At 31.9% G+C, this 27,500-nt stretch overlaps 1 protein-coding gene across 1 annotated transcript in view; it reads left to right on the top strand.

The window, feature by feature from the left end:
* The first annotated feature begins 2,311 nt into the window (after positions 1-2,311).
* LOC114339938 (beta-glucuronidase) overlaps positions 2,312-27,500 on the top strand; it is a 36,892-nt gene continuing 11,703 nt past the window's right edge. Inside the window, exons 1-6 of the mRNA XM_028290627.2 lie at positions 2,312-2,513; positions 3,342-3,533; positions 3,611-3,774; positions 6,782-6,915; positions 7,538-7,728; positions 19,084-19,403. Of these exons, the coding sequence (XP_028146428.1) occupies positions 2,349-2,513; positions 3,342-3,533; positions 3,611-3,774; positions 6,782-6,915; positions 7,538-7,728; positions 19,084-19,403 (1,166 nt within the window). The 5' untranslated portion in view covers positions 2,312-2,348. The remainder of the gene's footprint in view (positions 2,514-3,341; positions 3,534-3,610; positions 3,775-6,781; positions 6,916-7,537; positions 7,729-19,083; positions 19,404-27,500) is intronic.

The raw sequence follows: 27,500 nt of genomic DNA, 5'->3' as shown, positions 1-27,500 counted from the left end.
TTTAAAACATTTTTGCCTCCTACGACTTTTTCGAGAAGCCAGTGTTTATCGAGATATTTTGAATATTTATCGAATCCACCACATATTTGTATATGGTTAAGTACGATTATAGAGACCTGTTAATATAATCTGAAAATGTATTTATAATTTACATTTTTAGGTATATTTTGAAAAAAAGCCACATCTCGATAAAAGGTGACTTATCAAAAAAGAGTAAGAGGCAAAAGAGTAAGTTTTAAAAACACTGTATTTAACTAATGGTACCACACTAATAGTTTAATTGGAACGTACACAAACATTTCTGGGGTTTAAAGGAACAAAACTCCCATAAAAATTTTATTTAAGTATATTAAAAAAGAAGCTGCATCTCGATAAAAACTCGCTTAACCAAAAAATACTAAGAGGAAAAAAAGTTTGAAAAACGTTGTGTTTAATTAATGGTACCACACTAATGAATTAATTGGAAGGTACACAAAAGTTTGGGGGGGTTTAAGGGATCAAAACCCCCATAAAATTTTTATGGGGTGGACAAATCTCACTATAATTTTGTTTTAAGATGATCCTGCCATAAGAATGATACATGTAAATTTTCAATAAAAAATCTTTAATAGTTTTCGATATATTGAAAAAAATCCATTTTCATTTTGTAACTTCAAAGGGCTATAACTTTTTTTATGGGAACATTTGTACTAAAGTAAGTTATGTTCAATCGAACTATTTTTGACTCCAGAATGTGTGGTACAATTTATGACCAATCTTTTCGGGACACCCTCTATATCACTCTCGTCTTCAGCTACTGAGAGCGTTTTTCGAAAGAAATGGAGTATGGTTTTTATGGTTTACAAAAGAAAATATGGTACTTGATAATGTAACGTACAGTGCATAAACGAATGGACACTAAACAGAAAAAGAATGGAATAACCACGTAAGCAGAATGGAGAAACCGTATGTTCAAATAGCAAAAAAGATAAATTACCAATGGATAGAAAACGTATGAACGACCGACCGCGCAAAACATGGTGTGACAACCTTCCATAGAAGTATCAATCCGCCAATGGACAAACAGAATTGCTTATAAAGAGGAAGAAGAACAAAAGGACATATTGCTAATAGGATGGGGGTGTAGTTTCATGTTATTCGAGTTTACTGGATGTTCTTTGATTGGATCTAAAAATCACACTGCCTAAATCCAAAGATATTTTCTCCATTTTCGGCAAACTTTGTTACAACTAAAACAAAATTCTACAGTCGTCGGACCACATTTTTCATTTTGTTTAACCCTTAAGTACGACCCCGTCTCTGAGACGGCATCGCTTGTCGATATTTCCCTTCCTAGAAAATTTTGAAGGTCACCCGTTTATGACTTTTTAAGTTGGGTTGTTCTTTAATAATATTGAATTCGGCAATTTGCGGCAGGTTGCTATTCGAAAGATATTTAGGCTCAAAGTGTAATTTCCGTCTAATAGACGGGGTGTTAGTGTTTGTACCCAGTTCGTCATTACACATAATGTGCCCCAGTTTGTCAAAAAACATCAAATAAGGAAATAAAGACCCTGAGGAAACTGTTTTGAAATGGTTTGATGAGGTAGGAGATCATAGAAGACGACATAAGCGAAGTGGAATTAATTTGTGATGAAAATGTTGCCACTGACTATCATTGCTACACTGTACTAACTGTAGTCCCTGTCAGTTTTTTTTTGTTTTAACATTTTTTAAAAACCTTTTTCTTTTCGTTTTTCTTACTCTTTGTTTAACTCGATTATAAATTTTTAATAAGTTTCATTAATTTGTTTAATTTTTATCACAGTTTCACTTTTTTTTGAGGAGTAAAAAGGTACACAAAAACAATCCTTCCATTCTTGTTATAATGTTTTTTATTTTAATAAATACAGAAAAACTGGATTAGTTACTGTATTTTTTAGATAATCAATACTTTCAGTAAGTCATCGAAATATTTTTTTGCATTAAAATATTTAACAAAATCAAAAATTACCACTAAAATGTTAAACCCTTCTGTCAGGCGGTTAGTTAGTGTTTACGTCATTGATTTAAGATGTTAGTACTTAAGGGTTAAAACAAAATACCTATATTATTTTACAGAGATATTTAAAAAGCTTTTCAATGTTGATGTATATTTTGACAAGGCCGATAAAGGAAGTGTGCTATTGATTTTTGATTAAACTTGCTGATATGCTTAGTTTACTAAAAAAGTCTTTTAACATATTTTAGTATCAAAATAATATTTAATAACTTAATGTATTTGTCAGGTATTGATAAAAACGACAATCGTATATAAATACAAGTAGCGATGAAATATTTACAAATTTGTAGTTTATATAGTCGACAGTATGAGGCTGATATTTTCGTTAGTACTGGTAATTTCCCAGTACTATGTCAATGGTGGGATTTTGTACCCTCGTATTACCGAAACGAGAGAACTGATATCATTAGATGGACTGTGGCACTTTTCTCTAAACGTCAATGGCAGTTTTAACGAGAAAAGTGGTTTGTCAGTAAGTATATCTAAATATTTTTTTTAAATACATTTAATATAAGTTATTGTTAGTCATATTTTATTTATTTACAAAGCACAACAGGTCTTGATAACCTAGGGCTAAAATACAATTAATATAGGTAATACTTACATACATACCTACCTATTACAAAACTTGTATCAAGTGGAAGGGCTTCTTGTCCAATGATTCTAATTTACTAATTGCCTACTAAATTGACTTACTATTTTCCTCCATTCATCACTGTTTCTGTTTGTTGCCTTGGCCTTTCTTCCCAACCACCAATTCTCTCCTTTTCTAAGGAAAACTATCTTTTACTATCAAACTATCTTTGTCTGAGTCGCCCTTTCCTTCTTTTCGTGACTGGCCGTGTTTTCGGATCATCTTTGGCAAACTCTTTCTTTCCATTCTCACCCATTTCACTCTAAGTTCCTTTATGAAGCGACGGATGCTAGCTTCATTAGAAAGTTTCTCTAGCTCCCTGTTTATTCGTCACACCCAACTTTCCACAGTATTTTGACCTCCATATATGGCTCTGAGCATTTTCCTTTCCCGTCTTTCCAATTTCTCCGCATTTGCTTTTTTCATTGTCCATACTTTACTACCATACGTTAATAACTGTTTATTATCATTTAATATATCATCAGCTTTATTTTGCTTGATACTTATTTGTATTTCATCAGTGATCTTAGGTCATCCCGCTTTTTATTTCCCTTTGCCAATCTGACATTCACTTACCATTCTTCCTGACTTTTCTCCTCTATAATAACCTCCAGATACGTAAAATGGACCAACCTTAATCATTAATACCTAATTATTTTTGATCAGGGCAATGCCAATGACAAAGACATTCACTTAATGCCAGTACCCTCCAGCTACAACGATATTCCCACAACTTTAGATGCTAGGGATCATTTAGGTCCAGTTCGTTATGAGAGATCATTTCGTATTCCAAATGGTTGGCAAGCCGAGAAACGAATATGGTTGAGGTTTGGCTCAGTTTGTTACTCAGCGAAAGTGGTAAGTGTGCTACAGATCAATTACTATTTGGTTGTATCTTTAAGGCAGACCTTACTCCTTAAAATTCCCTTTTTTAGTATATCAACGATAAGTTAGCTTTAACTCATGCCATTGGACATTTGCCATTCACGGGAGAAATCACTTCTCTCTTAAATGACGCCGAAAATGTTATTAAAGTGATAGTAGATACGACACTGACGAGCACTACTGTACCACAAGGATATATTGAAACTCTACCTGGGTAAGAACTTTAAAATTTATTTATGTGGTAGTTCAGTAATGACGTCAATCATACAACTGTACTTTTCCATCGTTCTATTTTCACTGAAAGTCAATAATACAAAAATTTTTGTTATTTGAATGTACAAACATACGAAAATGTCACGCGTTTTCTACATACAACTCTCACGTCTCCAGTTATTTTAACAATCTCCAGTCAGAAGTCTGACAAGAAACATGCTGCACTACCACCAAAATCTCTATCATCAGCATCAGATGCTGTTTTTTCTACATTATTATATGGACATAATGGACAATTTTGGAAAAAATCCCGAAACAGGTCGATTTTTATTTTTAAATTACAACTTTTTGGCATATACATATATCATATAGTGACGTGACCCATTTGGGCGTGATGACGTCATCGATGATTTTTTCAAATGAGAATAGGGGTCGTGTCATAGCTCATTTGAAAATTAATTCAATTCTCTATTCAGTAATATAAACATTAACATAATTATTTATACAGGGTGTCCAAAAAAATTTTTTTAAACTAAATTTATTGATATAAAAAGAAGACTCTGTGTAATTTATTTATTTCAAAATGCATTTTTAATACAAAATACAGGAAAAAATGTTTATTTGACAAATAAAAATATTGTTTTTTGCAAATTCAATATTAAAGCAACCACAGACCTGCCTCTTGACAATTTGAGCATTTAATTTAAGCGAAAAGCAATATTTTTTTCAAATAAACATTTTTTCTGTTTTCTGAGAGCAGTAAAATGTATTTTGAATTAAATAAATTACACATATTCTTCTTCTTATGCCAATAAAATAATTTCAAAATATTTTTTCGACACCCTGTATCAATAATTAAGTATGTTAATGTTTATATTACTGAAAAAAGAATTGAATTACCTTTCAAATGAACTATCACATGACCCCTATTCTTATTTAAAAAAAAATCGATGACGTCATCACGCCCAAATGGGTGACGTCACTGGTATGATGTATATGCCAAAAAGTCGTAATTTAAAAATAAGAATTGACGTGTTTCGGGATTTTTTTTTAAAATCGTCCATTCTCGAGAAAAAATGAATTCATTCCAACCTTTATGTGCTTACTGTATAAACAAGAACGGAAAATTTTTTCATTGCAATTTGCAAAAGATAAAAACCATGTAAATAGAAAACAACAACATTCTAGAGTTAAAGGTTCCTAGATTAGACTATGACAACTATTTCATTGAAAAGATTGTCCATTTTATTTTGACCAAAAATATTTCTACAATTGTTTATAATTAGTACAAATTTCACGGTTTTTGCTGTAAATTTTAAAGAACCGCTTGGATTGACATGAATTTTGGCATACGCATAGCTAACATGTTAAAAAAAGTGATATGGTGCCGATGTGTGCTTTTGCCCTGGGGGTGAAAAAGTATATGTCCAAGGTAAGTCCCGAAATGTATAAACTGACTAATTTTAAGCAACTTTTGTTCAATAGAGTTTTTTCACAAAATCAATATATTTTGAGTTATTTGCATGTGAATATGTTCATTTTTCAACAAAATAACCACGTTTTTAGACGGTTTTTCGCAAATAACTCAAAACGTAAGCATTTTGTCGAAAAAAATATTCCTAGCAAAACTATAGCCTATAAAAAAGTGAAAAAACGGTGTATATATTAGGTCTCTATACCTAGCAAAAGCAGAGTTATAGCTAATGAAAAATAGGTTCATTTTCGAAAAATTCCAAATAGAATAATTTAATGTGAAGTATCCAAATACTGAAGCATTCTTGGGGAAAACACATTACAACTTTTTTAAAGTGATTAAAAAAAGCTTTATTTCTGTTTTTATAAAAAAAATTTCTAGCGTCAAATGTAAGCAAGTTACGCTCAAAATAAAGTAGGTCCCTTTTGTTTTAGCAAAAAAAAGAAAATCAGGAAGATCACCCCCTAATTAGCAACTTAAATGAAATTAATCGTTACCGCTTCACAAGTTACTTTACTTATGTTGTGTTTATATGATCTGTAAGTTTCATCGATTTAAAGTGCTTATTTAAAAAAAAAATTGGTTTTAAAGTAATATTTTTAAAACTTTTAATTTTGAAAATAATGGTTTTTTTCAAAATAACTTAAAAATTGTTAGAGATACCAAAAATATTAAACAATAATATTCTGTATTTTTTTGTTTTTCTGTAAGACAAAAATTGGTTACAATTCTGTGTTTCTAAATTTGCATACACTCGTGATAAGTGACTCGTTCAAGCCCTTTTAACTACAGCTCTTTCAAAAATAAGGACCTTGAACCGATGAAACTTACAGATCATATGATCAATACATACGCGAGTAAAAAACTTGTGAAGTGGTAACAATTAAGTTAATTTGAAATGCTAATTAGGGGGTGACTTTCCCGATTTCTTACCAAAAAAAGGGACAAACTTTATTTTGAGCGTAACTTGTTTATTTTTGATTCTTAAAAAAATTTTTTAAAAAACAAAATTAAGCATCTTTTAAACACTTTAAAAAAGTTAAAATGAGTTTTCCCAAAAAAGTGTTTCGTTTTTTGGTTATGGCACGTTAAAATATTCGATTTGGAATTTGACGAATATGAACCTACTTTTCATTAGCTATAACTCTGCTTCTACTAGGTACAGTGACCTAATATATACACCATGTTTTTCACTTTTTTACGTGCTATATTTTTGATAAAAAATTTTTTCTACTAAATACTTACTTTTTGAGTTATTTGCGAAGAACCGTCTGAAAACGTGGTTATTTTGTAGACAAATTAACATATTCACTCGCAAATAACTCGAAAAGTATTAACTTGGTGAAAAAACTTTATAGAACAAAAGTTGCTTAGAATTAGTCATTTTATCCATTTCCCGACTAATTTCGAACATATATTTTTCACCCCCAAAAGGGGGTGAGGGTTTGCAATATTTTACCTTCAAAGAACGTACTAAATATAACTAAAGGATTGTTGTCTAGATTTTTATGTTAAATAATACATTATTTTTTAGTGGAGAGAAGAAACTCAAATATACTTTCGATTTTTTTAACTATGGAGGAATTGATAGACCAGTTGTCTTGTATACAACTCCTCAGACCTATATAGACGACATTAGGCTCACTACTAGCGTATATGAAGATAAAGGTTAGTTGATTTATTAAGTTCGTAACACCATTCATAATATTTAAAACTAGAGCCTAAATATTTCTGAATTTTTTTATTTCAGAAAACTTTGGTATTCATGAAACATGTTCCAGATTACTATTGTTGATGATTTTAAATTATTGATATTATGTTATATTATAGAAACTGATAAAATTGATCGAACTATCATCTTAACTTAGCTATATTTGAGCAATTGTATTGAGAAATAATAAGTACCAATATGCTTAACTAATAGTAAAAGGAAATATCCAGTAAAATACAAGACTAGAAAGAAAATGACTATTGTAGCTAAGAAACATCCAACAATGGACAGAGCTAAATTTTGAAAAAATAATAAAACCAGATGAAGACAAAGATAAGTTTACAATTCTAAGTAGCTACCTCCATTGAGGAGAGGGCACTTTAAGAAGAGGTGCCTTGACATTCTTACGAAATAACTGTTAGTCAAGCTAAGAGCAAGATAGTCAAGCAAGAATATTTCAAGAAGAAAATTGAAGATAATTGAATCACATTATTCAAGATAATTGGTTTTATCCTAATAAGTTCTTAACTTTAAGTCTTTTCTCAAAATCATAAATTTACATGGAATCAATGTTTTTAGGGCTAGTTTCCTATACGACTACCATTAAAGGAGACCCAGCTGGACTCTCTTATAGGATAAAGATCTTGGATGCTAATAACGAAATCGTTGCTGAAACTGACACGGATAATGGAGTACTTGAAGTTGATGATGCTCATTTCTGGTGGCCATACTTAATGCACGATGATCCTGGTTATTTATATACTTTTAAAGTAAGTATGAAGTATTATAAAAGTTAACATTGCTATCAAATCAATATCATCTTTAATTTTATCCTTATGTGGAATCGCCTCGCCTTATTTTTTATTTTGCTTAAGACTTTTTATCTTGTCTTGTCCTTTTGAACAAGTAGTTTCACCAATTGAAGAACACAAAAAGTTTAATTTTGTTTCGATAAGAACAAGTGTTTAATATGTACGAAAAAAGAAGGGCAGGTCATATCCATAGACTCACTAATAATCGCCTTCAGAAGCTAATCTGGGAGGAGGCCCTGACAGGAAGAAGGGAAGGCCCTTAGAAAGACCTTCGAATGCGATGGAGAGACAATATATGGTCAGATTTAAGAACAATGGGGCTACCCACTGACCCAACTATCACGACGACCGTTCGAGATGGAAGCGAGTTGTGCAGTCAGTCAAGACTCACCCCGGGTTGTAGTGTCACGAGAAGAAGAAGTAGAAGAAGTACAAAAGGAAGTATATAAGACCGTCGGAGAGGAAAGCATTATAAGAGGCAGAAAAGATTATGGCAATTAAATCAGTATGTGAAATTCTAAAAGTTTAGATTAGACCAGGCCAAGGATATAGAAGCTGGAAAGATAGGCATTAATATGAATTACCAAAATCTTAACAAATACTACAGATCAGGACATCACAATGGGGATCGTACAAGATGAATTAGAACAAGTTCACTATTATATATCTGTATAACTAGACAGATAGAAGGAACTTCTAACTCAGCTGTATCTGTCCTCTTTAGAAGGGGGAACGAAAATCGCAAAAATACAAAAATTGGAGTATTTTACCCATATCATGATACTCTCAGAACCATATGGAGTTTATATCTTATTATTCAGGGAAAAAATTAAAATGAGGCGCCCTGGTCGAAGAAGAACATCATGGCGTCGTCTTCGTCGTCACTGTCCAGATGTTTAGAGTTGCGGTGAATAAAATTATGGTAGCCAATATGATAGCAAGCGTTATATAATGGACATGGTATGGAGAGAAGGAGAAAGATCTGTTTGTCATACATAATCTAATGTACATAATAAATGTTCTATATGCAGTTATAAATAACTTACTTGATTTGCTGCTATTCTTCTGTTTGTATTCTCCCTTTCTGCTCCCATTCACGATCCATTTATCTCCATGCACGATCCACGATACACGTCGCGTTACGATATCACGCCGAAAATCCATTTTAGACGACGACCAACTCATTTTGACATGTATCCACACCATCACAAAACAGTTCCTATAATCCAACTCTTTAGCTGTTAAAAACTAGAATTTCGAAGATGACAAGAAAGACTATTGGTCATGACTGGGTGATGTAAACTGACTGAACAGTTTGGTGAAACGTTGAATGAGATATCATAATGTCTATCATTCATTTCAAAATTCTTCTTTTATACAGGTATTGAGAAGTACTTCGATCAGCCTTGCACAACTAAACCTTAAAATCCGAAAATTTCAAGGATTAGTTAACTTATTGACCCAAAAACTGCTTGTGATCCCATTTTATCAATCCTATAGTTAGCATCACACTCAAACACAAATGTTCCTAACTTACTACCAACATAAATATGTAGATATTTTTATTTCGTATATATTGTCTTATTAATTTTGGCTTAGTTCAGTTTTATTGTTTAAAAATTAAAAAATTAAAAATTATTATTTAAAATCAAATTAAGAATGATGGAACTAATTTGTTAGACAAAAACCTGTCTTATATCTCCACCACAAATAAATATACTCCTACCTTTACCCGGCGTATGACACGGTTGAACGATACGATTACGATACGATTAGGATACGATTACGATACGAACGAACGATGTGATTTATCGACACACGTATGGTTTGAAGCTGTAACAAAAAGGAACATATTGTCAGTTACTCTGGGCTAATTAGCAAAATTCATGGAAAAGTTATTTACCAGCAATTTTATTGCTGGAATCGAATTATAAGATCCTATATATTAATAATATAGGCAGTGGCGTCTTAAGCGGGGGTGCAAGGGGTGCACGGCACCCGGGCGGCAGGTTATAGGGGGCGGCAGCTGGATCATAACGAATGACAAGTTCCATGTTTACATACGCATATGCACAAACGCTTTTTTACTAAGATGTACCTACCTACACTTAATATGCTGTATATTATATACAGTAGGAAAAATGAAAGAATACCCATGAACGAACATATAAAACACGCTGTAGTTTCCTGTCACCGTGTCACACAAAGAATTGGCCAGCGCAAGTACATGTAATAATTATTATTACATGTACTTGCGCTGGGCAATTTTCTTTGTGACACGGTGACAGGAAAATACAGCGTGTTTTATATGTTCGTTCATGGGTATTCTTTCATTTTTCCGACTGTAGCCTACTTTAAAGTGTACGCCACTGTCTCGGCGTGAACAAATCTGAAAGTTTTTAGAAAATACTCAATTTAGGAAGCTTCTTAGAACTGAATCAACAGGGGGCGTCTGTGAATCTTAAATGTGTTCGAGCGGAAGTTGTTACCAAAAAAAGGTCAATCCTTCTCGGTAAACCTTTGAAAAATGGTAAAAAATCTTTTGTATTAAATATCTATTTACGTAGAATAGATGACGTTGATATATTTTCTCTCTACGAAAATTAGGAACCCTTTAGATGGGAGGAGACATTTTAACAATTAAAGAAATAGGAGTCCCATTGGTTTAATGGGGAAAGGACCGCCTTTCAAAGTTTATAAAAATCGGTTTTCTTAAAAAATTTTTAGTTTCTATCTGAAATTTGAATTTAAACCAGTGACTTCTTGAGTTCCTGCTTTACGTTATTTTAACTTTACTTGATTAAATAGTACAGTGTCGTGAGTTTTGAAAAACCGCAGAAGTGCCCATAGAGATACAGCATCGTCAAACTCAAGGTAAGAATGTTATTAAAGTTACTACCTATTAAACGAGGACTGTAAAACAATTCTTTTTGTACATTAATGAAACTCACGTCTGGCTAGAGGGTTATAGTATTTTTATTTATTTTTTTAAATTATTGCAGATGGCTGATGGAAGACAAAAACTTTCTGGTTTCCAATATCGGAAACGGAAACTGGAAAAAGAAGAAAAAGTGAAAAAATGCACGAGTTCTATAAGCAAGTTTCTTCAGAAAGTTCAACCAGGACCATCAACAAGTTCAGATATGAATCCAGTTTTCGAAAAAACTGTTGAAGATACAATGATGGGTGTTACTGAAACTTCTACTGATACTCCGATGGAAGAAATTTCAGCAACGTCAGCATCGGAAGCAACATTAACACCGACCGCAGCAGCCTCGGTAACAACTACTGCATTTTCTGATCATATCAGTAATAATTCGAGTTCAGTAATGAATGCGAATATCATCGATTCATTGACAGATCCTGCCCTTTGGCCACAAAGTATTTCAGATAATGTCAAGCTCTCACTACTTGAAATAGGTCCGGTACAAATAAAAAATTTTACATTTCCATTAGATGATTCTAATCGATCATTTTCAACTACGTATTTTCTTAAGAAACTAGGAAATAATGAAACGGTTATACGGGACTGGCTCGTTTATTCTAAATCTAGTGATTCTGTGTTTTGTTTTTACTGTAAACTATTTAGCAGTGCAATAAATGCTTTTAATGATGAAATAGGTTACAAAGATTGGCGTCATTTATCGAGAAATATAGAACGACATGAAAAAAGTGTAGCACATTTTCAAAGTGTGAGACAATATGTTGATTTAAAACAAAATATAATGAAAGGAAGAACTGTAGATTCGATTAATCAGGCCCAAATGGACCGTGAAAAAAAAAGGTGGATGGCAGTTATTGAAAGAATTATATACATTATTCAGTTTTTGGCTAGACAAAATTTGGCTTTTAGAGGGCATACAGAAAAGATATTTCAAAATGATAATGGAAACTTTTTAAAACTAATAGAAAGTGTTTCAAAATTTGACAATGTTTTAGCAGAGCACATTAATCGCATTGAAAAAGCTGAACACCGCAATATGCCTCATTATCTTGGTCATAACATTCAAAATGAACTGATAACTGTAATAGGAGAAAATATCAAAAACACCATTGTTAACACACTGAAACATTGTAAATATTATTCTATAATTTTAGATTGTACACCTGACATAAGTCATGAAGAGCAAATTACAATAATTTTTAGATTTGTTTATCTTAACCCCTTAACAAAAAATGTTGAGATAAGAGAGCATTTTCTTGGATTTTGCTCTGTTACTGACACAACTGGACAAGGATTAATGACGTTTTTATTGAATTTTTTGGAAGGCTTAAATATTGATATTAATGACATGCGCGGCCAAGGCTACGACAATGGTGCCAATATGAAAGGCAAAAAAATTGGCTTACAAAAAAAAATTTTGGATATAAATCCTAGAGCATTTTATGTACCATGTGCAGCGCATAGTCTTAATTTAGTTGTAAATGATGCTGCAAAATGTTCTTTGGAAGTTACAAATTTCTTTGCCATTGTCCAAGAATTATATGTATTTTTTTCGGCATCAACATCGCGCTGGCAAGTCTTAAAAAAAGAACTGCCTACTTTAACTCTAAAATCACTTTCCGATACACGATGGGAAAGCCGCATTGATGCTGTGAAAGCCCTTCGTTTTAATTTAGAAAAAATTTATGATGCTTTGTTCTTTATTTATAGTGATTCAAATAAAGATAACGACACAAAAAATTTGGCATATTCTTTGTTTTCAAAAATAAAGTCGTACAAATTTGTTTGTTCCTTGGTAACTTGGTATAATATTTTATTAAAAATTAATACTGTAAGCAAAATTATGCAGAAATCTACTGTGATACTTCCAGAGGCTGCTAAAATGTTAGAAGAAGTAAAAAAATATTTAACTGAATGTCGTACAGACTTAGCTTATAAAGAAATGCTTAATGAATCAAAAATTATTGCTGAAGAATTAGACTGCGAAATTAGTTTTCCAGCAGTTGGCACTGTACGACCTAGAAAACGAAGACCTATGTTTAATTATGAAGGAAGAGATGACGCTATACAAAATCCAGAGTTACACTTTAAAGTAAATTTTTACTTTTTTTTATTAGACACTGCCATAACTAAATTAGATGAAAGGTTCGAATTGTTAAGTGATCACAACAACTGTTTTTCGTTTTTACACAACCTTGATGCTTTTAAAAATTTAAATTCAAATGATAAATTAAAGTATTGCGCGGATTTGCAAAATAAATTGACAGATTTTCAAACTAAGCATTCTGATATAAATGCAGTCGATTTGCTGAATGAAATTGAAATTTTACCGACCTATTTAAAATCTACCTCCTCTGCAATTGATGTTTTAGGATATTTATTTAAAAATAACTTGATTAGCACATTTCCAAATTTGTCGATTGCTTTACGTATTTATTTAACATTACCGGTTACTGTTGCTGAGGGTGAAAGATCATTTTCCAAATTAAAGATTATAAAAAACTATTTAAGGTCTAGTATGACACAAGAAAGGCTTTCAAATCTAGCTATAATAAGCATTAAAAATGATGTTGACATAGATATTAATGACATTATAAAAGAATTTGCTATCCGAAAATCTAGAAAAATTGATTTTAGCTTTTGAAAAATATGGTCAAACATTAAATAATACCTACCTATTTCAAGATGTGTATTATTATCATAAGTATGTATTCGGATATAGGTATAAGTACGTAATTTTTTATAATTTGTTTTTACATCTGGTACATAATATGTATATACATATGTGACTTACTTTTCATTTAATTAAATATATATCTGATGTTATTAAATTGTGATATAACTAAATAAATAAAATTGTTTGGTTTATTTTAAGAATAGTTCTCTACCTATCTAGCTTCCCTTATGTCGTTCACCTTCTTCACGGTATATAGGAAATAAGTCTTATTTTCTAGGCTGTAACCTCCTTCAACTTATCGCCCAGAAGGGGCGGCACACAAGAGTTTGCACCCCGGCGGCAGGTGAGCTAGAGCCGCCCCTGAATATAGGTATGCAAAGTCCGCAGATAGTGTGCTACTTTTTTTATAAACAAAATGGCGCCGACAAATCGTATTTTTTTCAATTATTGCTCTATAACTCCGAAGATTTTAATTTTACAACAAAAACACCCAAATAAAAATTCACCGCAATTAAATTCTGCATAGAGATCAGTTTTTCACAATTTGCTCCGACGAAAATTTTCCTCGGAAAATGCGGGTTTCCTAACAAAAACTATAATTTTCAAATAAAGTTTTAGGTAAGTAATTATTAATCAATAATTAAATAACTTAGTGACATCAAAGATTTCTTGGAATAGATTTAATTCCAGAAGCCGGTGAAAATTAAACGAATATTTTAGCAACAATTCAATTGTTAATTAACAATTTACGATCGTAATAATAACCAAAATAATCACGATACATTGATCAAACTTATAAAGATTATAAAGATGAGATGCTTGTTTAATATTTTATCGAAAAAATATAAATTTTTCTTTTTTTTTGCATAATCTTTAAATTTTGAAAAAAAAATAGTTATAATACGTTGGTCTAATTAGTAAAGTACAAAGATATGTTATTTACCAGCAATTTTATTGCTTTAATCGAATTATAAGATCCTATATATTATTAATATAGTTATGCAAAGTCCACAGATAGTGTGCTACTTTTTTTATAAACAAAATGGCGCCGACAAATCGTATTTTTTTCAATTATTGCTCTATAACTCCGAAGATTTTAACTTTACACCAAAAATACTCAAATAAAAATTCACCCCAATTTAATTCTACATAGAGGCATGTTTTCCCGATTTGTTCCGACGAAAATTTTCCTCGGAAAATGTGGGTTTTCCCAACAAAATCTCGAATTTTCAAATAAATTTTTTGGGCCAGTAATTATTTATCAATAATTATATAGCTTGGTGAAATAAAAGCTTTCTTGGTATAGATTATAAGTTCTGAAGCCGGTTAAAATGAAACGAATATTTTAGCAACAATTCAATTGTTAATTAACAATTTACAGTCGCAATAACAATCAAAATAATCATGAGACATTGATCAAAATTAGAAAGATTATAAAGGTGTGATGCCTATTTAATATTTTGTCGACAAAATATAAATTTTTCATTTTTTTGCATAATCTTTAAATGTTTAAAAAAATTGTTATAAACAAATTAACATTTCTTAGAAATTGTTTATTATATTCTAATTTTAAAAAATACTTAAAATGCGTATTCCATAGGTCTTGAAAATGAATGGCCTAAAAATAATTTTTCCAACCATTTGCAAAAAAGTTAGGAAACAGCAAAATAAATATACGATATCTCCATTGTTTATAATTTGTTTTAATTGTTTCCAAGATTAAAAGTGAGTCTATGGTACAATCTAATTACTCACAAAGAATGTCAAAAATTAGTGCAATGGTTATATTTTAATCAAAGATTAAAAATACTTTTTTTGTAATTTTTAGCGCGAAAGTAGGCTTGATACAGAGCCGGAGATAAAATGTTCACTCGAAGCGACTGACACGCTTAAACTCGCGCGAGTTGTGTATGTGGGCGGGTAGCTACGGTACTGTATTATTCTACTTTCGCGCGTGTAAATTACAAAAAAATATATTTATAATCTTTAATTAAAATATAACCATTAAGCTGATAATCGATATTGTTTTATAAATAATTAGCTTGTACTTTATATTCACTTCTACGCTTTGAAAGAATTAAAAAGAATTATTAACACCGTAGTAATCGTATGTTAACTTTGCTATTTCATAACTTTTTTGCAAATGGTTGCAAAAAAGTTTTAAAGCATTCATTTTCAAGATATTTGAAATGCGCATTTTAGCTATTTTTTAAAATTATAATATAATAAAAACTTTCTGAGAAACGTTAATTTGTTTATAACTATTTTTTTTAACATTTAAAGATTATGCAAAAAAATAAAAAATTTATATTTTGTCAACAAAATATTAGATAGGCATCTCATCTTTATAAGATTTCAAAGTTTGACCAGTGTATCATAATTATTTTGGTTATTATTGCGACCGTAAATTATTAATTAACAATTGAATTGTTACTAAAATATTCGTTTAATTTTCACCAGCTTCTGGAACTATAATCTAAACCAAGAAGGCTTTTAAGTCACCAAATTATTTAATTATTGGTAAATAATTACTTATCTAAAACTTTATTTGAAAATTAAAGATTTTGTTGGGAAAACCCGCATTTTCCGAGTAAAATTTTCGTCGGAGCAGATCGGGAAAAACACGTCTCTATGCAGAATTTAATCACCGTGAATTTTTATTTGAGTTTTTTTTTTGTAAAGTTAAAATCTTCGGAGTTCTAGAGCAATAATTGAAAAAAACACGATTTTCGTGCGCCATTTTGTTTATAAAAAAAGTAGCACACTATCTGAGGACTTTGCATACCTATATTATTAATATATAGGATCTTATAATCGATTCCAGCAATAAAATTGCTGGTAAATAACTTTTCCCAAAAATGGCCTGCCTATTCTCCGATAATCAGCCCAGACTAAGTATTATTATTTATAAATTCATAGGTTTTATTTGCACCATATATTAAGTGCGTTCGCGGGTAACTGTTGGCGACAAATTGTCAGCAGATCGCATGCGCACTTTAAAATAACATAAATAATATGGTTAATAAATAAATATACACGGTATATTTACCTAGTATAATTTAATAATTGGTTATTATTATTAATTAAAAAATAAATATACCTTGTTTATTTATCTTTTAACGGTATTATTTATATTAGGTAATGTTAGGAATGGAAGCTAATCTGAAAAGCTCAACGTAGGTGGCGCTAGTGTAGTTGGAGGTCACGTCAACTTACGTCAACATTTCAAATCAATCTATTTCTTAATATATATTGCATATTTGTTTCGCTGTGTAAATTAAACTTGAGAAAATAAAATCCCTCAATGTTGTGCTGTGCATTTTGCTCATCGAGAACATCTGGACACAGGTTTCCCAAAGATATTCTGATGAGAAAAAAGTGGATTGTAACAATAAGAAGGGATAAATATGTGCCGACAATAAATGCACGTATCTGCAATAAACATTTTGTTGAAACAGATTACGTATTTCCCCTAGGTTCGAATGTAAAAAATAGAATATTTCAGTATAAAATTCAGAACAAAATTTATTATAAACGCAGGGATTAAGATATGCAATTTTATATACATGCACACTGTTGCAACATCTACAATCGCTTTTTATGGAGTGAAAATATAAAAAATTGATATTTGAAATAATAATATAAAAAAATGTGAAATAATAATTTGAAATAATTCTCAAATTCTCAATATCTTTTAGTGACTAAAACAACCTGACCAAACCTAACCTAGCGTCATCGAAAATAATATAAACAAGTTAATAACTGAAAATTAAAGTGACCTAGTACTATTCAAATATTCTTTAGTGACTAAAACATAACCTGATCAAACCTAACCCTAAATTTTTCTAATTACACCTTAAATTTAAGGTCGCCTTTCACCTAGACAAACACCCAAAGAATTATATGGGCTATTCCACGAATATACGACTGTCTTGGATTATCGCGACAACGAATATTTTAGTGTGCAACATAAGAAGTGCGAAAGTAAATGGCTCTAATAATTGTTCCAAAAAACAACAATGTATTTTGCAATTTACTTTCGTTCTTCATAATTTGCACAGTAAAATATTCGTTGTCGAAATAATCCACAACAGTCGTATGTTCGGGGAATAGGGTATACTTAATTAAATTAACACATTCTATATTTCCATAAGGAATTATCATTTTTTTTAAATAAGGCAACATTGCAGAATCAACTGCGCTTAACCAATGCTTAAACCAAATTTATACCAAATGCGCAACTGTCATGGTGGCCATATTTTGAAAATATCACATTTTTAAATGAGATAAACCCAAAAATTAATGCTGAGCGCACTTTTATGCGAATTTTGAATTGATAAAAAATTAAGGCAGATATGACATACACAGTTGTCAGACTCATGGGGGGAGTGAGTCAATACCAAATAAATACCCTCAGATCTATACCCTCTGAGCTATAGAAATAAAACATTGAGATTATGATTAATATAGTTTATCATTCGATAAGAGCTTCCTTTTTTTCAGTAACTCTCGCATTCCTTCTCCTCAATTCGTTTTTCAACGCACAAAAAACAGGATCCGTATTTTTCTGCCATAATTTATTATTTAAACAGAAACACCATATTATTATACAAACTTCACTAATTGTCACAACGATGACCTCCAACTACACTAGCGCCGCCAAGCGGGAGCAACGGCGTACATAGCTGCCATTGTCGCCGACTAGTCGCCCACAGGTACCCGCGAACGCACCTATTATAAATTTGCACCATAAGACTCAAAGGTAAACTGCATAACGTGACAATGGCTAATGTATATGCACCGACGCCACAGTGGTTCCAAATACTGAAAACGTGGCCATGAAGTAAAATAAATCGTCCCTATTTAGTGATTTTCATGTAATTACAGTTGTTTTCTCATACTATCGTGAACGAAGGTATAAGGATCAGACCAGATCTAGTCTTATTCATAGCCCAGGGACAAGTGAGCCATGTATGTGATATTTTTGCCGGTAGTGAACGTGAAAAAGATCGCGTAGGTATATTGAAAGCTCTGTAAAATGTTTTGTAGTTTATCAATTTTATCACTGTAAAGCAGATTCTTCTTTTTTAAGTATGTATCGATGCAAGATCAAACTTGACTAACAATTTGATAACAATAAATGCATAAAATTTGGTAAATAAACTTAATAATTTGTTAAATAATCAAAATTTCGTAAAGATACATTCAAAAACTACATAATTCTGCGATTAATGTTTCTTAATCTCAAAATGTACAGTAAGAAAATACATAATCACATTAGTTTAGCTGCCTTTAACAGCCTTAGCATTTTGGATTTTTTAAACAAATTTTAATTAAAAGGTATATAGAGGGGAGATAAAAAATTGAATATATTAAATGAGCGCTAAAAGTGTATGTGGCGCATAGGTAATACATACATTATTTTGGTGGCGAATTTAGGCTTCTCGTCCCAAAAAAACCCAGCTTACCAAATTTCATGTCGTTATTCCATGCCTGTCGGGAAATATTCAAGAATAAATCACATAAAAGTTTAAATTTGACACCCTGTATTTCGTTTATTATGAAATTTCGTACTAAAGTAAGTTAGCTTAAATCGACCTATTTTAAGCTCAGGAATCTAAGTTTAAGCTATGGCCCATTCGATACCAAACACCCTGTTATAGTTCAGTTGACAAAAATTGTAACTTTTCAGGTTCAGCTTTATGACTCAAACAACGAGCTCGTAGACTCCTATTCCCAACCGTTTGGTATAAGAGAACTGGCTTGGAACAGCACATCCTTTACGATCAACGGAAAGCCTGTTTATTTGCGAGGATTCGGAAGACACGAAGACTCTGACATACGTGGAAAAGGACTAGATCTGCCACTGATTATACGAGACCACAACTTGATGAGATGGATCGGAGCCAATGCTTACAGGACCTCTCATTATCCCTATGCGGAAGAAATCATGGATATGGCTGATAGATTGGGGATAATGATCGTAGATGAGGTGCCTGCTGTAAATACGGAGTAAGATAATGATTTTTACTATGTATTTATTTATCATTAATAGGCTACATAAAATAATATAATAATAGGCTCCATTTATAATACATATACAGTGATGAGTGCAGTCAACGGAGACAGTAGCAGCAATGGTCACCAAAATAACCAACGAGGAAGTGGCTCAAGCGCTTCAAAAAATAAAGAAAGGAAAAGCGGTAGGACCAGATGATATTCCTGGGGAAGTATGGAGAGCATTGGGAGAGACAGGAACAAGGTGGCTAGCAGGTCTATTTAATAGAATTATGGAAGTCGGACAAATGCCAGACGAATGGAGAAGCAGTATACTGGTACCTGTTTACAAAAACAAGGGAGATATACAACAATGTACAAACTACAGGGCTATAAAACTGCTTAGCCACACCATGAAAATATGGGAAAGAGTAATTGATAGACGGATACGTGAAGAGACCGAAATATCAGAGAATCAATTTGGCTTTATGCAGGGTAGATCAACAACAGATGCAATTTTCATTATAAGGCAGTTGATGGAAAAATACAGGAGTAAAGAAACAAACGCTCATATGGTATTCATTGATCTTGAGAAAGCATATGATAGAGTTCCTCGAGAGATTCTGTGGTGGGCACTCAATAAGAAAGGAGTCCCTGGTGAATATGTAAAGATTGTGAGGGATATGTATGAGGGAGTAACGACTAGTGTTAGGACAGGTGTGGGAGAGACTGATAAATTTCATGTGAAAGTAGGATTGCACCAAGGCTCTGTGCTTAGTCCGTATTTATTCTCATTAGTTTTGGACCAGATAACAGCGAAACTACAGGGTAACATTCCATGGTGCTTAATGTATGCTGATGATGTCGTGTTAGTAGGAAATAGTGAAAGAGACTTAGAACAAAAACTGGAACAGTGGAGACAAGCTCTGGAGGAAAAAGGTTTAAAACTTAGTAGGACAAAAACAGAGTATTTGGAATGTTCATTTAAAGATGGAGCTACTACAAATAAAATGGTATCTTTGGATGGTGAAATGATTGTGAAAAGCAATAGTTTTAAGTACCTAGGATCGGTATTACAGAGTAATGGAGAAATAGATGGAGATGCATGCAGTAGAATTAGGGCTGGATGGATGAAGTGGAAAGAAGCGAGTGGTGTGTTGTGTGACAGAAAAATTCCAATGAAGCTGAAGGGAAAATTCTATAAAACAGCCATAAGACCGGCTATGATGTACGGAACTGAATGTTGGGCAGTGAAAAAGAAAGAGGAACAACGAATACATGTGGCGGAAATGAGAATGCTTAGATGGATGAGTGGAGTGACAAAGAAGGATAAAATTAGAAATGAGTATATTAGGGGAAGTCTAGGTGTGGCACCAATTGATGCCAAAATGAGAGAGCATAGGTTAAGATGGTTCGGTCATGTTCAACGTCGAGACGTTAATCACCCAATACGAAGAATAGCTGAAGTGCAGATTCCTGGAAGGAGTAGGAGAGGAAGACCAAAGAAGACCTGGGAGGAGGCGATAAGGCAGGACATGTTGGTAAAGGGGATTAACATTGATATGACCCAAGACAGAATTGTGTGGAGAAATGCAATTAGGGAAGCCGACCCCGCATAGGGATAAGGCAAAGAGAATAATGATGATGGAGTGATGAGTGCGCCAATAACCGGCCAAATATTGAAAAAGACGGAAAACATAATTTGTTGTGAAATAAAAAGAGATGAAAGTAGTAGAGGCGGGAAACTGTCAATAGAAACCTATAAATTTACATTATTTTTATAGTTTCACACCTTTAGACGTATTGGAGTCAGACTGTCACAGGAGAATCTTATAAAATTCTTCTGTCACAATGGCAGCTGTCAAACTCCTCCGATACGTCTAAAGATGGGAAATTATCAATATAATGTAAATGTATAGGTTTATATTTCCCATCTCTACTAGTTTCATCTCTTTTATGTTTCACAACGTATTATGTTTTCCATCTTTTGTGTTATTTTGCCGGTTGTTAGCGCACTGATCACTGTATAAAATTGCAAAGAACAGACTTACAACAAATTTGAGTGTAAGAAACTGAAAACTTTCCAACCTGGAAAAGAAACAGAATTTCCAAAAAACCACTAGCCACTAATACTATTTAATAATTAACATTATTGGGTTTTATATTTAGCTTTTGGTAGTCTTATTCATAATATGGGTTATACAAGATTAAAACAAAGACGTAATGGAGAAATATGGTATACACACAGGAAAGTGTGGAAAAGAAAAGGACATGGTCAAACACAATGGTACAAGAGAGGAAGAAGACAAAGAAGAGCAAAAAAAATTGAGAAACATAGTACATAGACAAGGTGAAAACGGCGGGTTCGTTGGGAAAAATATTCTCATGAGATTTTTTTGCATAATCACATTTGTGAGACATCCCAGAATAAGGTTCAAGAAGTCGCCCACGTGAAAAGTGGTCCAAATTTTTTTTAACAATTTTTTTAAATCAAATTACAAAAACCAATATTTTTGGCCCGAACAATTTTTTTTTAAGATTTTTTTAGATTTTTTGGACCATTCTGAACAAAAAAGGTCTCTCATAATTTTTTTCTAAAGTTGATCGTTTTCGAGTTATAAGCAATTTAAAATTTGAAAAACGCGAAAATGGCCATCTTTAAGACTTAATAACTCAGTTAAAAATTATTATTATGAAAGTCAGAAAGTGACTAAATCAAAGCCTAAAGCCCCCCTACATAATCCTGAAGAAATTTGTATCATTAATTTATTACTACGCTGTTATTTTTAATTAATAACAATGAGCGGTTAGATCGTATTGACGCGGCTGAAAATGTGAGTGCGAGTAAGATGCACAATTGGACTGCCGGAATGGCATCTCTCTCGCACTCAGCATTTACGGCCGCCTAACACTTACATGGCGCTCATTATATTATCATTACTTAAAAATTACAGCTCAGTAATAAAAGAATGACAAAAATTTCTTCAGGATCTTGTACGGGGCTTTAAACTTTGATTTAGTCACTTTCTGACTTTCATAATAATAACTTTTAACTGAGTTATTAAGCATTGAAAATGGCCATTTTCGCGTTTTTGAAATTTTAAATTGCTTATAACTCGAAAACGATCAACTTTAGAGAAAAAATTATAAGGAACCTTTTTTGTCCAGAATGGTCCAAAAACCTAAAAAAATTGTCAGGGCCAAAAATATTGATTTTTTGCAATTTGAATAAAAAAAATTGTTTAAAAAAAATGGGACCACTTTTCACTTGGGCGACTACTTGAACCTTATTCTGGGGTGTCTCACGAATGTGATTATGCAAAAAAATCTTATGGGAATATTTTTCTCAACGAACCCGCCGTTTTCGCCTTGTCTAAAAAGAGAAATTTATTATTTATTTATTTAGCGTATGGCTATATCACAGTTTTTCTATAAAAATAAAGATAACAATACATTATAGTAAAAGAGAAAAAGAAATATACATAGGAATATACAAAAGAATATTCAAAGTAACATACGAAAAAGAAAAAAAAAAAGATAAAAGAAATAATATGAAAAGGAAAAAAGAGAGTTATTAAAGATGTTCGGTGAAAATTTCTAGAACAAATTAAAAATGGAAAAGAAACGAACCCAGAAAGGTAAAAGACTAAACATAACCAATTAACGGCAGATATAAGCAAAATACCAGAATGTGGACAGAATATTCTGAAAGAAAAAATATGAGTGAGGAAGAATCTGAACAAAGAAAGACGAAGGGTATCATAGAACAGGTAGCAGCACACAAAAACCGAATGAATGACATACAAACTGAAGAAGCAAACAGAATAAATAAGTAGAAGCAATAAGTAGGAAATGCCAGTAAAGCAGATGAAACAGATACGAAAATGATAAAGTGGATAGGAAGAGAACGAAAGAAATAGTAGCTGGAAATAATAAGAGAAGCGTCAAGAACAAATACCAAAAAGGGGAAGCCATAATATATAAAAACTATTAGGATAATAATTATGCATATACTTATCAGGAGTAGTGTTCAACATTTTTAAATAAGAATAATAGAAAGAAGGCTAAAATAGAGAGGTAGATAAAGAAGTAGAAGATAAACAAACAGTATTCAGAGCTGAAAGAAAAACAGTTGACCCCATAAGCATACTACGATATATAAACGACTAAAAAGTAATAATCAAGAAAACAATACATATTATTACCTTCATAGACCTTAACTCTACATTCGAATCAGTAGACATAAAAGTAAGTGGAGACTATAAGTAGTGGAAGAAATAGACGTGGAAAAAACATGCATACCCAGATAGCACAAGTACGTTTTATGGACATCCAATGGACGTACATCTGTGTACATTGGAACGTCCAATGGACGTCCCGCTAAGGTACAATGGACATCCGATGGACGTCCAACGAATGTCCAGAGTTCACAAAATTGGACGTCCATAGAACGTCCGCTACAAACGTACATTGTACGTTGTATTGGAGCTTTCAGTGTACACCTTATGTACATTCAATGTACGTCTTATGGACATTTGTAGGGCACTTTTCAGAAAGCAATCTAGTATCCATAATTTTGTGAATACATAGCAAAAAGCCTTTATAGAAAATAGTTCCTTATAATACTAAACTTATACTTAAAAATATTACACAAAAGACCTTTTTTATTTCTCTTTACTATAACTTCATTATAATATATACTTTATTATAGGAACTTCATTAATGCACGACTGCACTTGCACGATAAACAGAAAACACAAATATATCACAGGATGTATTTTCATAAAGACGAGATTCAGATAATGACGCCTTAGGAAGCATGCACATTAAAAGAGGTTTAATCTCTCCCAGGCAACCAAGTGACGTCATATAACGTTGAGGAAACGTCAGTTTTTGGTTGAATATAACACGTATTTGACCATTACGTCATATAGACGTCTTTTGTAGGTGATTTTAAATATGTAAGATTAATGACGTTAAAATTACGTTTAAAAAACGTTTTAATTTCAGACAGCCTAAGTCTGATATCATAAAATTGGGAGGAGCTTGCTTGTTTGTATTGAATCCAAACAATTTCGTTTAGGTATAACGCTAAATATTCATAGGAAATTTCTCATTCATTGTTTACGCGGTTTGTGTCTTGTGTGATAAAATAAGACTTTTCATGGTATTTAGTTGAAGAAACGTGTTAATTAAGAGATTTTTATGCGTTTTTGCTCAGTGAGTTTAGTGAGTTAGTTTAATGCAGTAATTATTCCTGACAACTATTTGGGGTTATGTTGTTTATTTGTTTTTAATTAAGCGTTAAATGAAGATATTAAGACAGCGTGTTAAATTAAGATATTAAGTATGCTGGATAATTTGTTTATAATAATAAATTATTTTTATTAGTTTCATATATATGTTGTTTCAGTTTTGACACAGTAAGTAGGTATATATGACTTGCGAAAATTCTATAATGGGAGGGCACAAGTGGTAGTGTAGTAGGTATATCTTCGACACATGGGAAGTAGGCCTATAGGTTTCATGTTACCTATTTTTATACTATTTTGAAACATCTGAAAGAGGTCACTTTTTGAAAGTATTAAAGACGTGATTTTACCAACGTATAAAGGTCGTCATCTTTTTGACGTTTTAAAATCGTCTCAATTATGACGTCAAATCGATGAGACAAATACACGTGATTTTCAACGTCAGTACTACGTCATAGAAACACGTCAATTGGTCATTTTTATGACGTGTTATCTACGTTATAAAAACGTTGTTTGGTTGCCTGGGCTGTTCTGTTTCTGTTCCAAACTATTTTTAGAGTCAGTACCGTTGTTGTATATTACAAGCAGGTTTGCCATTCTGTGAATTATCATAAATAAACCCTCCTTCAGTATTTCACAACAATTAACAGCGATAATCCCCTAAAAGTACCTGCCTAATACTACCTTTCACGACCGATAGCGCGAAGAGCGACAACGTTGTCAAGAAGATTCTCATTTAGTTTGTATTGGGACTTAATATAATAGTCGCGTTTTGTGTAAAATATCCATGGACCACAAATGGATGTTTAATGTACGTTGAAATCAAACGTCCAATGGACGTCCCGTAATGTACGTACATAGTACGTCCAGTTTTGGTCCATGGACGTTTGGATTTTAAATGTACGTTATATGGACGTACATCGGACGTTGTGTGCTATATGGGTATAGATGACATCAACATCCCAACATCCCATGCTCTTATATATATGACATAAGGAATAATACAAGAATGGTTTTATGTGTTTTTTTTGTTAGATTTTTAGGCAACTAATTCCAATTTTGTACATACTAGTTTCAGGAAACAAAAAATATTAAAATTTGAACTTTTTCTTATTTTTCAGCTAAGTACTAAAAAATTTTGTATTTTTAAAGTGGTTATATGCTTAAACTTGTAGTACCTATAAAAATATTATGTATCTTCATAATAACTAAACATCATAGTTATATACTACATAATAAACTCAAAAAACATAACTCAAAATTATTTCTGCTTACCTCATACTCAGCTTCTTTATCAAAACACATTACACTATATTCAAAGTTCAGTTTTACTAAAACATTGTTCACTTCTATATATTTTAAACGATAATATTCGACAACAGCAAAGTCAAATGCAAAACTACCGTTCACACAAAGACTTAAAAGTCTAGACACAATCGAGCAAAAGATGATAATTTTTTGTGTGTTTACTCAATCGGCACCAAAGTTTTTTGTTGAAACTGCACTGGAAAAACAACTTATGTATTATTATTTAATTTTGAAAGTTTATGAACGAATTATGCGACATTGCATTAAATTTTTCAAAAAAGCTTGTTATCTAGATTTAGACGGCGCGGCGTAATACTATTTGATAGATACTATTGAAAATTGAAGTTCGTAAAAGAGAAATGACGTTGCAAGAGAGTTGCAGCGCTAGTCAACTTAAATTTTGAAACAAACTTTTAGCTACATAAATATTTGAGAAAATACTACAAATGGTTATGTAAATAAATAATAAAAATTTACGTACTTTAATTAGTACATAATTCTTTGGCAAAAAAAGAGTTTCTTAAACAAAACAGTATTCTAAAACTGGCTTTATAGTCTAAGAGCTAGTGAACCTTTTGACTAACGGTCGTCCTGTAAGGCTAAAAATTTGTAGAGTGATAATTCATAGCACACCAAAGCTAAAAACCATGACCTGGCAGGCCTCAGCGGTGCACGTGTATCTACCAGGTGAATCGAAAAGTGCAAATTTAGGGGGTAAAATAAACTTTCTCCTGTAAGGTTTAAATTTAAGTATGTGTTTGAGTAAGTCATTTAGAAGAAATGTGTACAATGACAGGCGATTCTGAAGAGCATAAGACCTTGCCAGGCGAGGGGAAAGATTAGGGGTTTTTCCTAAAATTATTCTTTTTGCATCGAACAAATTTTTTTTAGGCTTTTTGAATCATTCCAAACAGAAAAGGACCTTAGTTATTTTTCTCTTAAGTTAATAGTTTTTGTTATATAAGCGATTGAAAATTTTGAAAATTGCGAAATCGGCCATTTTTAACCCAAATCGGACATTTATCTAAAAATTTCAATATTGGCAAGGTACGCAGATATTCCTTAAACATTGATTGATGAAATCCCGAAGAGTTTTTTGCAATAAAATATCGAAAACCGCTTTGTTTTTTTAATTGCTAATCAAGCGGGTGCTACACTGTAGTATAATTGAGGACGTTTGAGCTTGCATAAATTCATTATCTCGAGAATGGGCAAATTTGAAGAGAAATCCTCAGACAGGTCGATTTTTATTTTTGAATTAGGACTTTTTGGTATATATATAATACTAGTGACATCATCCATCTGGGCGTGATGACGTAATCGATTTTTTTTAAATAAGAGTAGGGGTTGTGTGATAGCTCATTTGAAAGGTTATTTAATTCTCTATTCAGTAATATAAACATTAACATAATTATTTATACAGGGTGTACAAAAAAATTTTTTTCTTCTATTTGTCAAATTTAATCAAAGTTAATTTAATAAAAAAAAATTTTTGTACACCCTGTATAAATAATTATGTTATTGTTTATATTAGTGAATAGAGAATTAAATA

Source organism: Diabrotica virgifera, chromosome 7, assembly GCF_917563875.1.
Source record: "Diabrotica virgifera virgifera chromosome 7, PGI_DIABVI_V3a".
Taxonomy (NCBI): Eukaryota; Metazoa; Arthropoda; class Insecta; order Coleoptera; family Chrysomelidae; genus Diabrotica; species Diabrotica virgifera.
Note: the sequence above shows the minus strand (reverse complement) of the source record. Positions and strands in the feature narration are given on the sequence as shown.